This window comes from Pleurodeles waltl, chromosome 12 (genome assembly GCF_031143425.1).
Source record: "Pleurodeles waltl isolate 20211129_DDA chromosome 12, aPleWal1.hap1.20221129, whole genome shotgun sequence".
Taxonomy (NCBI): domain Eukaryota; kingdom Metazoa; phylum Chordata; class Amphibia; order Caudata; family Salamandridae; genus Pleurodeles; species Pleurodeles waltl.
In genome coordinates, this window is record NC_090451.1 from 508437049 (window position 1) to 508451246 (window position 14198).

The 14198-nt window shown below is 47.6% G+C and overlaps 1 protein-coding gene across 4 annotated transcripts in view; it reads left to right on the top strand.

Annotated features, from left to right (window-relative positions):
* Positions 1-2019, top strand: part of LOC138267998 (anillin-like) — a 152316-nt gene extending 150297 nt beyond the window's left edge. For 3 of the 4 annotated variants that reach the window (XM_069217299.1, XM_069217301.1, XM_069217300.1), the window contains one exon: positions 836-1214. In XM_069217299.1, coding sequence (XP_069073400.1) covers positions 836-1082 — 247 coding nt within the window. In that variant the 3' untranslated portion in view covers positions 1083-1214. Of the gene's footprint in view, positions 1-835 lie in introns of all 4 variants that reach the window. The other variant, XM_069217302.1, reaches the window with a different exon arrangement.
* The last annotated feature ends 12179 nt before the right edge of the window (positions 2020-14198 follow it).

Sequence of the window (14198 nt, forward strand, 5' to 3'; positions counted from 1 at the left end):
AGAGACTTGTCAATACCACTATTCACACTCTGTTGAGAGAGAGAGAGAGAGATAGCGTAGAAGTTATCAGATTTCAATAAAACAATGTTCTCCAGCATTAGACATTTCATATTTAGATATTGTTTTTAATATTCCCAGCACCAGTACTTCCGTAGTCTACCTGTGTATAGCAATTTCTAATGGATACCTCTAACCACTGGCTCAGTCCTGCCTCTAGAAATGAAGGCCAACCTGGCGAACTGACATCCATATCTCTTTTCTGTGCTCTTAGATGCAAATCCATAACTCTGCTTCTAACTTTTCTTGCTGTTTTGCTGACTTGTTCTTCCAAACTGGAACTGTGTGTTAGATGTATCCCTTGAAGAGGGCAGAGTTTAAATTGTGCCATGCCCGCAGGAAGCAGATGTTGGTGACGGATCCACACATCTGCCTTTCATGCTTAGAATCCAAGCACAACTCAGTCTTGTGAAAAAATGCTCCCTGATGTTTCTGAAGGCTATTAGGGAGTGCAAAACTGCATATGGTTGAGCGCAAGAAGTAGATAAGTTCCCCTTCTGGTTCCTGGTCCAGATTGCTGTTCTCAAATAAGTCCTCTTCTCACCCTATGAGAATTCATGCAGACTGAGATCCAAAGGTGCGACTCTGCCTATCTTCCACCCCAATACACTGATGCTTTTACATATTTTTCTTTTTCTTCGAAGGAAAACGTTTATTGCATGTCATAGGCATTTTTTACGCTCCTTCCCTTTCACTCTTTTCTTTAACTCCTCCTATGCCAACATTTCATGAAGGAATCAGTCTACTTAACTGCTCACCTTATTTATTTTTCGTGCAGGACTTGGCTGTCTGCTGACACGAAGGAGGAGAGATGCAAATGGATGGAGCACCTGAACCAGGCGTTGGTGAACCTTAGAACATGGCGTACCACATCAGACAAAATAACATTGTCTCCCCAAAGCTCACAGACAGAAACTGGCATGTCTTTGACGCTTCAGTGTGGACCAAATGACTCTGGCATATCTGTGGCCACCAACTGGGAACAGGCTGATGCCACTGCATCTGTTCGAGAAACTGAGTGTTAAACACTTGCTGTCAGTTCATTGTTGCCTCACGCTGCAGATTTGATGGGACTGATTTCCTGTATATATGCTACATATTTTTTCAAAGATGCAGGTGTGCTAACATCTCGTCACATTGGAGGTTCACTTGGTCATGTGAACATATGCTTCCTGTGCTTTGGCGGTGAGACGCTACTAGAGTATCTCCCAGAATCTCCAAGAAGAGACGTTTCCTTCCAGATTGTGGGACACATTTCCTGAGGGTGTCCCACATGCTTGGAAGGAAGGGTTCCGGATGCATGTGCAGTCACAGGAAGTTTTCCGCTTCAGAGATTCAATAAAGAGGATCAATGTGATGCGTTTTCTACCAGAAATTCAACCTCCCTGACACTGGTACTCTAACAGGTAGTTGATTTAGAACAAGGTGATTAGTTCCTAGTTTCCTTTTTCTGTAGATTGTGGTGCTTGGAGGATGCCCCGTGTTTGGGATCTTCCTAAGGCCCTGGTTAAAATTCTTGGCCACCCTGAAGCTCTCACATTCACAGTGTGTAGACTTTTATTTTCAGCAGCTCTCTTTAGAGGCAGAGATCCTTGAAGAAGGCAAGTGTACAGTATTAATTTTGGGTTTTGCACAAGGTGGTATTATCTATCTCTCCTGAAAATCCTCATCCTGCCTGTCTATTATATTTGTTGCCCACCTCCTAGGTATTGCTGTTATCTTGGTGTGCGTCCTACCAGGTGGTAACAGGATATTGGTGTTTCTTTGTCCTAAGATTTTTCTTTTTCCTTAGTTCTCCTACTCCTGTAATTGTCTTGTCTTTTTCTGTGTATTATAAATGTGAACCAATCTATGCATACAATGCCTTATAACGCTAATTTAGCACTAGGAAATGATGTAAGACAATTGTAATTATCGCCATTTGATCAATTGGAACAGACAAAATAAAATGTTTAATACAAATCTTTTTTCCTTTAAGCAGTTGCAATTTTGACAGTCTTGGAAACCTTGGATTTACAAGCCTTGGGTGTATGTATGTATGTATGTCATATTTGTAAAGCGCATTCCGACTCACAAAGAGCATCTAAGCGCTAGTATAGAAGGGAAAAGAAGAGAGAAAAAACAAGAGGCCAAGAAACACCCCCCAAAAGAAACCAAAAACAATCGAGAGCGAGAAAACTTACTTGAGAAACAAACCAAGAGCCAAGGCTAAGGCTATCGAGGAAAGAGCCAAGTTTTGGCCAATATCCTGAACCTTAAGTAACCGGGTTCCTGTCTAATGTTCAGAGGCAGCAAATTCCAGCATTTAGCAGCCGCTACGGTGAACGCTTTATCACCCCATTTAGCCTTGTAAATGCGGGGGACCTGAATTCTGTGGGCTTTAGAAGACCTCAGATTTCTCTTAGGAGCATGCCAACAAAGCCTGGTGGTGAGATACCAAGGTCCAATCCCATGGGTTGCTTTGTGAGTCAGGCAGAGCGACTTAAAGATGATATGCTGAGCCACCGGCAGCCAATGTAATTGTTTGAGGCTCCCACTAACTGATGCCCATCGTGAGAGGTTTAAAGCAGCTCTAGCAGCTGCATTCTGGACCAATTGCAGCTTATTGATCAATGCCTTATCAAAGTTAAGGAATAAGGCAGTGCAATAATCAACTTTGGACATGACTAATGCTAAGATAGCAGAGACTCTCCATGCTGGAGGAAGGGAAAACATTTTCGGAGCATTTTAATAATCCAGAAGCATGTCTTTAAGGTGTGATTTACCAGATTTTTTAAAGATAGGTGATCATCAATAAAATGCCTAAGTTCCTACTAACCGTGGCCGGAACAGGAGGGGTACTGCAATCCGAGGGCCACCAATGTGGATTCCATAACTCTTTTGCCAGCCCAAAACAAAGAATTTCGGTCTTGATGGCATTCATTTTCAGCCAATTTGTTTTCATCCAATTGCTGACTCCTTGCATGCAATTGTTGAACCGATCCGCAACCTCCTCCCAAGGCTTTTTAATTGGGATAATGAGATGAGTATCATCAGCATAGGAGGTCGGGATGAATCCAAATGATCGGATGATATTTGCCAATGGGGCAACGTAAAGATTGAACAAAGTAGGGCTTAAAGAAAATCCCTGGGGGATCCCGCAAGGTAGTAGATAAGGCGTGGATCTGAAATTGCCACAACTTACAGTAGTCCATCTATTTGACAGAAAAGATTCTAGAAGCTTAAGGGCTCGTTCTCTAATCCCAGCTTGACTAAGGCGGAACGTCAATAAGTGAGGAGAAATCGTATCAAACGCCGCCGACAGATCTAGTAGAACTAACATGGCCCCTTGACCTTCATCAACCAATCTCCGAATCGCATCAGAGGATGAGATTAAGGCAGTCTCTGTGCTGTACGCCTTTCTAAATCCATGTTGAGAGGAATCCAGGCCTTCTACATCTGCTAAGAATTCCACTAATTCCTTAATCAAAATTTTCTCAAAATGTTTTGCCAGGAAAGGAAGAAGCGCTATAGGCCCTAGGTTGTTAAGATCCTGGCTATCGCCTTCCGGTTTTTTCTTTAGGGGAACAACTACAGCCTCCTTCAATAAGGAAGGATACACTCCAGAGTTTAAAACCTCCTGGAAAATAGGGGCGAAGGCCCGAGCCATCAGGTCCGGGGCCAATCGGAAAATGGAAGGGGGACAAGGGTCCAAAGGGGAGCCTGACTTTATTTCTAGAAACTTTTTTTTTTATATTATCATGGGTTGGGACATGAAATTCCGGTAGGACTTTGCAACTAGTATTAAGATCCGAGGACTCCACCACGGGGAGTTCCCTAGAAACCTCCCGGGAATCAAAATTGGCATGAATTTGGAGGATTTTGGTCTCAAAATGCCTTGCCACCTTATCGCAAAACTACTGGGAATTTTCCAGATCAGGTGGCCTTAAAGGAGTGGATAATGTTTTTATCATTTTAAAAAGTTCTCGGGGAGCGTTTAATGCCTCCGTAACTTTGGCAGTGTAAAAGTTAGATTTAGCTGTGAAACATGCAGCTTTATAAGGGTTAAGGACAGACTTTAACGCCACTCTTTCCTCTGGAACTGGATTCAGTTTCCATTGGCGCTCCTGTTGCCGGTAATTTCTCTGAAAAATGTTAAGTTCACTAGTGAACCAAGGTTGACTAAGCTTCTTCTGGCTACCGGGCCCCAAGACCTTGGGAGGGGCCAACTGGGCCATGGCCGTGTCAATACCTTGATGGAAGATGTCAAGCAAGGACCGAGCCGACTTTTTAGCACTGCCCCAACCTTCTTCTAAAGCGGGAGCTAGTCATTCCACTTTAATCTGCTTCCATGGCCTCAATACTTTTTTCTCTGGTTCATGTGAAGCAGATGAGTGAGTGGTATAAATTTTAAAGCATAGCATGTGATGGTCAGTCCAGCTTAGCTGAGTATTAGTTACAGCCAACTGTAGGGATGTGCGATCAAAAACCCCATCTAATATATATCCCGCACTATGGGTGGCTGCCGAGACTCTTAGAGTCCAATCCAGGGCCTCCATAAAATCTAAAAATTCCCCAGCCACTGGATTGCGGGTGAAAACTAGTACTAGTGTTTTCTTGTATGCTACTGGTGCTGTTTACCTATTGTTATTACTAGTTTTAATATCAGCAATGTTTCTAGTGGTGCTGGTGACCTGTAGTAGATGCACACTTACATTTACCTCTAACAGTACTGCCTTAAGAAAACCCAAAAGCCAGCATTTTTCACCCACTTACTAATGCTGTTTTGCTATTTGATGTTAGGTAGCTTTAATAGAACATTTAAAACTCAACTCTTCACAGCACTAGTTTGCATCAAGTATTTTCTAAAAATGTTACTGTTCTTTTACAGATGCATTAAACAGTGATATACAACAGTATTTAACAAACGTTTCGTGAGAAAGTAGCACTGAAAGAAATGATTATAAACTTAATTTATCTGTTAGAGACTATGGCCCTCATTAAGACTTTGGCAGTCTTCCATGAAGACCGCCAAAACCGCGGTGCCAGGAGACCGCCAGTGCTGGCGGTCTCCTGTCCACTATATTAGGGGTACTGTCAGATTTCCGCCACACTTTGGGCGGAAATCCAGCAGTAGTCGTGCTGGTGGGCGGAGGCATTCTTTCAGTTCCACCACCGGCCCCACCCCACCAGTAGGAAACCACCGCCATATTATGGGCCGTAATACGGCCTGGCGGTGTCCTGCTGGTGTGGTGCTGCCGGCGGTGGAAGCGCCCATTGCCGGACAACCTTCTTGCCAGAGCGGGTAAGGTGATCGTCCAACAGGGGAGGTGTATAAGGGGGTGTTGTGTGTGCATGAATGTGTATGCGTGGTTGCATGCGTGTCTGAATGTTAAAGTGAGTGGGTGTCTGCATGTAAGTGTGTATGCGTGTGAGTATGTGTGTTTGGATGGGTGTGAGTATGCGTGCTTGAATGTGTGTATGAATGTTGTGAATGTGTGCATGGATGCGTGCTTGAATGTGTGTATGAATGTTGTGAATGGGTGTACGGATGCGTGTATGTAAGTGTAGGTGTGTGCGTGTGGGTGTCTATCCATGTATGCAGGGGGTGCTGTGGTTGAAAGGTAATGGGGGTTCTAGTGCTTGCTGTGGAGGGGGTGGGGGTCATCTACCGGTGATTCTCCTAATACTGCCGGCAGTCTTCTGTCGACCGCCAGGTCGAAGATGATCATCTCAGGTCCGGCGGTTCCGACTGCCGTGGTGGTATAAGTGGAGATGTGGCGGGTTGGTAGAGGCCAACCCACCACACTCATGATGTTGCAGTTTGCACCACCAGCCTGTTGGTGGCAGGATTGCTACATTTACCCTGTCAGTCAAAAGACCGCCAGGGTCAAAATGACCCCCTATATCTAGTTGCAGATTCCTTACCTTAGAATTTCCCCCCATGTGTAATTTTGGATCCGACCCATTTTTCCTTGAGCAGCACTCCTGTGCGCCGTTAGTTAAATGGTGTTGATTGGCTCCGCGTCCCGCTGCGTCGTCCGTGACGGATATGATGTTGCGGGTTCTAGATAGGTGCCACCCTGTCGAGCTGACATCGGTTCCTTTCGTTCCACTCCAGCCTAGCGCTGATCTGAAGTCACTTTTTGACTGATCTTTTAAAAAAAAAATGTCAGATTTTTGAGTGCTGACACTCCTGGTGTGTCGAATATCTTCCCGTAAGACTGGGTTGGAGCACTGTGGATCCTGTCATCGGGGGATGTCCATGACAGATCTAAACCTTGTGTGCTTGTGGTGTCTGGAGCACGACAACACAGCCTGAAGTGGTGCTCAGAGGTGCCAGGCCATGAATCTGAAAGCTTTCAGGGAACGGTGCCGAAAACCCCTTGCGGCCCAGCCCTTGGCTCTTCGTCGCTCCTGATATCACTCGAGAGGGAGGTCCTGAGAACCTGCTTTCTCCCACTTCCTGGCTACAGAGGATGGCGTTTTCTATTCCATGGTTGTGCAAAGAGTGGCTGAGGTCCTGGGCCTCGAACTGCCTTTGGTGGCAGTCAGGACTAACCTTCTCTGAACCCCTATAGCCCTTCAGTGAAACCCTTACTGATGTCTTGCTGGGCACCTGGTCCAAACCTAGCACAGGGGCTCTTGTAAACAGGACTATTGCCCACTGCCATCGACCTGCTCCAACTGACCTAACGTTCCTGATGCAACATCCCTCCCCTGAGAGCTTGGTTATCCAAGCCTCTACATCCCAGGGCACATTTCCTTCCGTACCACTGGATAGGGAATCCAAGAGGCTGGACCAACTTGGTAAGAGAAGATGTTTTCTTCCTCCAGCCTGGCATTGTGGTCTGTGAACACCATGTGCCTTTTGGGCCGTTGCTCCCACACACTCACACTGTGGGGTACAGGTGCGCTAGTGCTGGCACAGGTCCCACAGGATGCCCAGGTTGTACTCTCTCAAGCTGTTGCTGATGGGAGGGACGCATTATATATGGACTGGACAAGACTGACTCACTGGGCAGAGCAGTTGCATCAACTGTGGCCCTGAGGCGCCACACCTGGTTGAGGACGTCTGGCTTTTTGGGGGATGTCTAAGCCGATGGCACCCGTCTCTTTAGAGATAAAGCAGACTCTGCACTTGTGAACTTCCAAGGATTCTCGTGCTACAGCCAGGTTCTTGGGCCTCGCGGCTGCCCCTCAACCCATTCAGTCTGCTATTTGCCATTTTTGTGGCTACAGAAAGGGCGTCCAGCCACATTCATTCCCATCCAGCCATTGCGCTGTGTATGCTGCACAGCCTCTGCTTGGCTGGGGACGTGGGATCCACCACCCTAGTGGATCAGGGAGCCAGCAGTCTAGCCAGTCTTTCGAACCCACCGCCACCTGCCCCACCCCAAGCCCAACACCCCCACCCCCTTTCATCACCTGCTCCTCTGGAAGTCCATCACATTAGACTGGTGGGCTTTGCTGCTAGTCCAAGGGGCTACTCCCACCCCTTCAAGACTACCCCCTCCATCCATGCCACCATCCTACGACCAGATGACAGAGGATCACTTGTCACTTCTCTGCAAGAAGGTTACAGCTCTCTTGGCCAAGGGAGCCATAGAGATAGTCCCTGTGCCAGAAGTAGGTTATGGCTTTTATTCCTGCTACTTTCTGGTGCCCAAAAAGGAAAGGGTGTCCATCTTACCCTAGACTTTGGGTCCCTCAATCTCTTCCTCAAATAGGAGAAGTTCAAAATGCTCACTCTGGCTCAAGTTTTATCTGTCCCTGACCCAGGAGACTGGATGGTAGCATTCGATTTGCAGGATGCTTCCACATTCCCGTCCTGCCTGCCCACAAACGTTACTTGCGGCTCACGGTAGTCCACAAGCATTTTCAGTTCACCCTGCTCCCTTTTGGCCTTACCAGCGCCCCTCGGGTGTTTACCAAGGTGATAACAGTTGTCGCAGCTTATCTGCGCAGATCAGGGGTTTCAGTTTCCCCCTATTTCGGCGACTGCCTGTTGAAGGCAGGCTCACCCCAGGCTGAGTTCTCCCTCCCTCAGACTATGGCGGATTTCCTGCATTCGCAGGGATTCACTGTAAATATGCAGAAGTCACACCTGACTCCCTCTCAGACACTCCTTTTCAACAGAGCTGGTCTGAACATGGTGCAGTTTGGGGCTTATCCTCCAGAGCAGTAAATCCAGGATTTTCAGGCTATGATACCGATGTTTCAGCCTCTATTGTGGATTTTGGTGAGAATGACTGACTGTGCTGGGCCTCATGGCCTCCTGCATCCTTCTGGTGACACATGCTGTAGGAAAGTACCCTCTTATTGGCATGGTTACCCCATACATTTTTCTGTTAGTGTGCTTAGACTGTCTTCACTGGGATCCTGCTAACCAGGACCCCAGTGATTGTGCTCTCTCCCTCCAAATTTGGTTACCTAGGACCTTTGTGCACTCCACAATTGGCATACTGGTGTCCCCTTATAATTCCTATGGCACTTAAGTACTCAGGGCATTGGGACACCAGGGGTCCCCAATGGACTGCAGCATGTATTATGCCACCCATGGGAGCCCAGGCAAAAGTGTCTGCAGGCCTGCCATTGCAGCCTGCATGAAAAGGTGCATGCATCCTTTCACCACAGGTTACTGTCAGTCACCCCTATGGTAGGCCCTTCCAGCCCAAAGGGCAGGGTGCAAGTTTCTGTGTGTGACGGCGCATGAGTGGTGGTGCCCCTATGAACTCCAGTTCTGTTTCACTGGACTTGGTAAGTGCAGGGAAGCCATTTTACCTGTGTACTGTGTCCAGCTAAATAATGGTAACTCGAAACCTGTGCATGTTTGGTATCAAACATGTCAGAATCATACCCAATACTGTTGCCAGTGTTGGTTGCATGATTCCATGCACTCTGGGGGCTCCTTAGAGGACCCCCAAGTATTGCTCCTACCAGTTTTCCAGGCAGCCTGCGCTGCTGCAGCCCTTCAGACAGGTTTCTGCCCTCCTGCTGCTTGACCATCTCATGCGCAGTGGAAGGCATAAGAAAAGATTTCCAGTGGGAGAGGCAACACCCCCTCTCACTTGGAAATGGGTGTTACAAGGCTTGAGAGGGGTAGCCTTCCCAAGCCGCAGGGTTGTCTTGAAGGGCACATTTGGTGCCTTTTTTGCATAAACTGGTTTGCACCAGCTCAGTGACCACTCCCCTGTCCATCACCACCCCAGGGGTGGTGCCCAGAGCTCCTCCAGGTGGCCACTTGATTCTGCCATCTTGAAACCAAGATGGTCAGAAGCCCCTGGGGGCATCTGAGTGGCCAGGTCAGGCAGGTGACGTCAGAGACCCCTCCTGATAGGTAGTCACTTTGCATGGTGACCAAGACCCTTTTTAGGGCTATTTAGGGACTCCTTTGCAGACGGGTCCCCAGATTCGATGTGCCAGACTCCAACATGACTCCTCTGCATCGTTTACTTCTGCTGCTGGTTGCTGGAACCGCAACTGGACACTTCAGGAACTGACAAGACTGGAACTCCTCAGACCTCGCCTTTCAACATTGTTTCCCTGGCTCCTTCCTGCAACTTAAACATTTCCCCGGCTGTGCATCCACTGGGGTCAGCAAAACTTGAGCTGCACTAGGAAGCAAGAAGGAATCTCCCTTGGAGTGAATGAGTCACTCCCCTGCATCTGCAGGCACCTACAGCAACAACCTCCTGCTGTGTGGATCTGCTCTCCTCTGGAACTGCATGGATCAAGTATCACAGGTGGTGGTCTGGAGTGGTCCCCTTGGCCCACTGTCCAACTTGGGAGACGGTGAGCCCTGGTCTGTCCTTGCAGGACAGTATCCCTGTGCACTGTGACTTGCAACAATCAAGGCTTGTTGTCTCTTGTGCCAAGGGATCTTCAGGCTATGAGTAGCCCCAACTGGACACTCAATCGTGGACTGGACTCTGCCCCCTTCCTTTGCAGTTTCTCTTCTTCCAGAATCTACCTTTGGTTTCCTCTGGTCTGGTCCTGTTCTTCCACAATCAATTTTCTAAGTCCTCTTGTTAGTCCTTGGGAAAACCAGGTGAGGGTCACTAAGGTACTTACCTTTTGGGGTCCCTAGTTCCCCCTGCTCCCCTCTAACTACTCCATACCTTTGGGTGGGGGCTTCACTTCCCAATCCACTATTTTAGTATATGGTTTGGCCCTCCCCTAGGGCCCTCACTAGTTTCTACAATTCTTGCCAATGCTTGTTGTTTTCTATGCTAATTCCTAATTGCTGGTGTGTGTGTGTGTGTGTGTGTATATATATATGTGTGTATGTATATATGTGTGTGTATATATACACATATAGTTTATACTTGCATCCGGTTGGGGGACCGCCTTATAAGTAAGCTAGTGTAGTGTTACTTTAATAAAGTACCTTTGTTTTTGTAACACTATGTGGTTCCTTTTATGTGTGATAAGTTACTGTGTGACTATTGTGGTATTGCATAAGCTTTGCATATCTCCTAGATAAGTTTTGGTTGCTCATCCACAGCTACCTCTAGAGAGCCCTGACTTCCTAGATACTGTCTTCATTCACTATTAGGGGTTGCCTGGCTCTGGTATAGAGTGTCAGCACCATAGGTGCCCACCACACCAGGCCAGCTTCCTACACATGCCAGAAGGTATATGTGGGCTCTGCAGTGGCACTTGAAGTTCTAGTGGGCGCAGGATCAGGGAAATCTCTCCAACATGGTCCAAATCTCAGAGAGAACTGCTCAAGATGTGCAGTGGTGACTAACAAACTATAATTTGGTCAGAGGCAGGTCCCTTTCCCTTCCCCAACCAGATCTGACAGTAATGACAGAAGCATCACTCCTGGGATGGGACAGCCATTTTTTTCCCCCTCTCAAAGTGAATGTAATGCAGGTGTTCACGGACAACACCACTGCCATGTGGTACTGCACAAGCAGGGCGGAGTGGGGTTGTGGGCCCTTTGTCAAGAGGCTCTGCACCTCTGGACATGGCTGGAACAGCAGGACGTGTTATTGCTGGTTCAACATCTGGCAGGCTTTCTGAACGTTAGAGTGGACAAACTCAGCCTACAGTGCTTGGTCGATCACGAATGGCATCTTCTTCCGGAGGTGGCACAAGGTCTCTTTCAGCACCGGGGAGAGTCTTGGTTAGATCTGTTTGCCTTTGCAGAGAACGTACAATGTCAGTAGTATTGCACGTTGGAGTTGCCAAAGCGGCACTCACTCGACAACGCATTTCATCTCGAGTGGAGCTCAGGCCTATTGTACGCCTTTCTGCCCATACCACTTCTTCCCAGAGTTCTCAAGATGAAGAACAACCAGGCCCAAGTAATCCTTGTGGCTCCTGACTGGGCACTAAGAGTCTGGTATCCTGACGTATTGAGCATCGCTATTGATCTTCTGATCAGACTGCCCCTTCGGAAAGATGTTCTGTTGCAGCCAGCAGGGAAGGGTTCTCCACCGAATCTGTTGAGTCTGCATTTTTGCGTGGAGATTGAGCTGCAGCAGTTGACCGCTTTTGACCTTTTCCCTGAAGTCTAACCGTATCTTGGCAGCCAGGCATCCCTCCTCCAAAATTATATACGGCTGTCATTGGAAGAAATTTGTGGCATGGTGCACAGAAAAGTCTGATGCCCCTCTATATACTTTTATTGGCCCAGCAGGGCTCTGCTTTGGGCACTCCTAAAGGTTATTTGTCTGCAATCTCCTTTCTTATGGCTGAGTAAGCAGCCTTCTTTGTTTAACTCTCCTATTGTAAATAGGTTCCTTAAAGGTCTTACTCTTATTTTTCCTCCTTCCCCATTTATTATGGGATTTGATTTTGGTTCTGACGTTCCTGATGTGTGCTCCTTTTGAGCCTCTCCATAATTCTCCTCTAAGGCTTCTCACTTTTGAAAACAGTCTTCCTCTAACTGCAGGGTGAGTGAGCTCCAGGCTTTGTAATTTAAGCCACCCTACTTTCCCATCTATTCTGACAAAGTGGTGCTTCGCACATGGGCCTGCTTTCTTCCAAAAGTGGTTATGCCCTTCCATGTAGGCCATCACCTTGCCTACTTTTTACGCACTCCCACATCCTTCTAAGGATGAGAGGAGACTCCACCACCTGGACCCAAATAGAGTGTTGCCATTCTACCTTGATCGTACCAAAGAGTTCTGGGTGGGTGATCAACTCTGTTGGTTTTGTGGGTGCGAAGAAAGGTTGGGCAGTGCAGAAGAGAACCATCTCTAGATGGGTCATACTCTGCACTAAAATATGCTATGCATGGTCTAAGAAGCAACCTCCTGAGGGCTTGTGTGCTCATTCTACCAGAGCTAAAGCTGCATCCACTGCGTTACCACACGGAGTTCCAGTCCTTGACATATATAAGGCGGCAATATGGGCATCTCTCCACAAGTTTACCAAACGCTGCTGCCTGTTCAGCCAGGTCCGTAGAGATGGGCACTTTGGTCCTGTAGGTCTTCCTAGTTTGATCTTGGTTCACAGACCCACCTCCGGGGATGGTATTGCTTCGATATCTAGTCTAAGGTAAGGAATCTGCAACTAGATGTTTATCAGATGGACAAGTTACTTACCTTCAGTAACTCCTTATCTGGTAGAGACAATATCTAGAGGCAGATTCCTTACCAACCCACCCATCTTTCCTGCAAATTGATTTTTATGGACAAGGACTTCCCTTTCAGGGCTCTATTTTTGACGCACCAGTAGCCCATTTTTTTGTTGTTGTTTTTTTTTTTTTTTTTGGTTCATGGAGCTGCACTTCTGGTAGGGAAAGATGTGAAAACAAACTCTCTTCAGTGCGCCGGGGTGGTGCCTATATAGGACCCATGACATCATATCTGGCGCGGTCGATGATGGGACGCGGAGCTGATTGACGCCACCTAACAGCATGCAGGGGTACTGCTCAAGAAAACTCTCCCGATCCAGACTGACGCCTGAAATTCTAATTTAAGGAATCTGCAACTGTCTCTACCAGCTAAGGCGTCACTGAAGGTAAGTGACTTGTCCACCAACTCTCCAGGACTGGCAAGTCAATTCCGACTCTGTCTCCTGCTTCCACATACTCAAGAAGATCTTAAATGGCTCCCCACCAAGATTAGTGGAACAGTCACCCAAGCCCTCGTCACCAGCAAGGTTGACTATGGCAACACACACTATGCTGGAATCAACTCTCAATTGACCAAAAGAATACAGACCAGACAAATCTCTATAGCCAGGCTCACCTTTAACCTCCCACCCTGCACCTCAAGAGTTCCACTGGTTCACAATCTGCAAATGAGCACTCTTCAAGCTCTTTATGTGCACACACAAAGCCTTATGCACAGCATTGCCCCCAGTACATCAACAACTGTGTTTTTCCACAAACCTACCAGGCACCTTTCAACCAGACTCCTACACATGTCACCCCCCCCCCCCCCGCACCTCCCCCACTCTAAATTTATGCAGAAAGATATCCAGCATGGTCGTGCATTCTCCCACCTTGCTCCAAAAGTATGCAATGACCAGAGCCTGCACATTAGATCCTCCTCATCAGTTCCTGAATTCCACAAGACTTGGCTGTTCTCTTAGCCCTGACCCTGGATCTGCCCATACAGCTCCTGAGTCCGCACCAGGATAGCTTCCCTGGTGAGTTGTGACTATACAAATGCACATAATATAACATAACATTGTCATGATATGGCCCCCTCCTTGGGCTTGCTATCCCCAGCCGTTCAATACTGGCACCAAAACCGAACGTTTACAGAATTTTCTTGGGGTCTTTCCTATTCTTACATATCTGGGGACAACACTAGTAATCCGTGTGACAACCGGCACAGCCCTTTTGTAGTTCTAGAGAATGTGGTGGTAGCAGGGTCCAAGGCCACCACCACGAACTGCTGTTCTCATCGCCTGCTTCAACTGCTGCCAAGGCACTGATCCCTCCTCCTTCACCCTCCACCCAGTGGTCATGCACAAGAGGTAGTGTGCAGGTTTGTTTTTCCCTGCCTTTCTTACGTGCAATTACCTTAGACCAGTGGGTCCTGCAAAAAGCACCAGTCTCCACTGGTTACCATTTCTTAACTCTTCCTCTGCTTGCCTCTCTTCTTGCTGTGCTTGTGTCCACCTTTCTCTTCCGTGTATGCATGCTCAGCTGAGATTGCAAATGACCACTGTCTGTGTCACTCTGCCATCCAGTG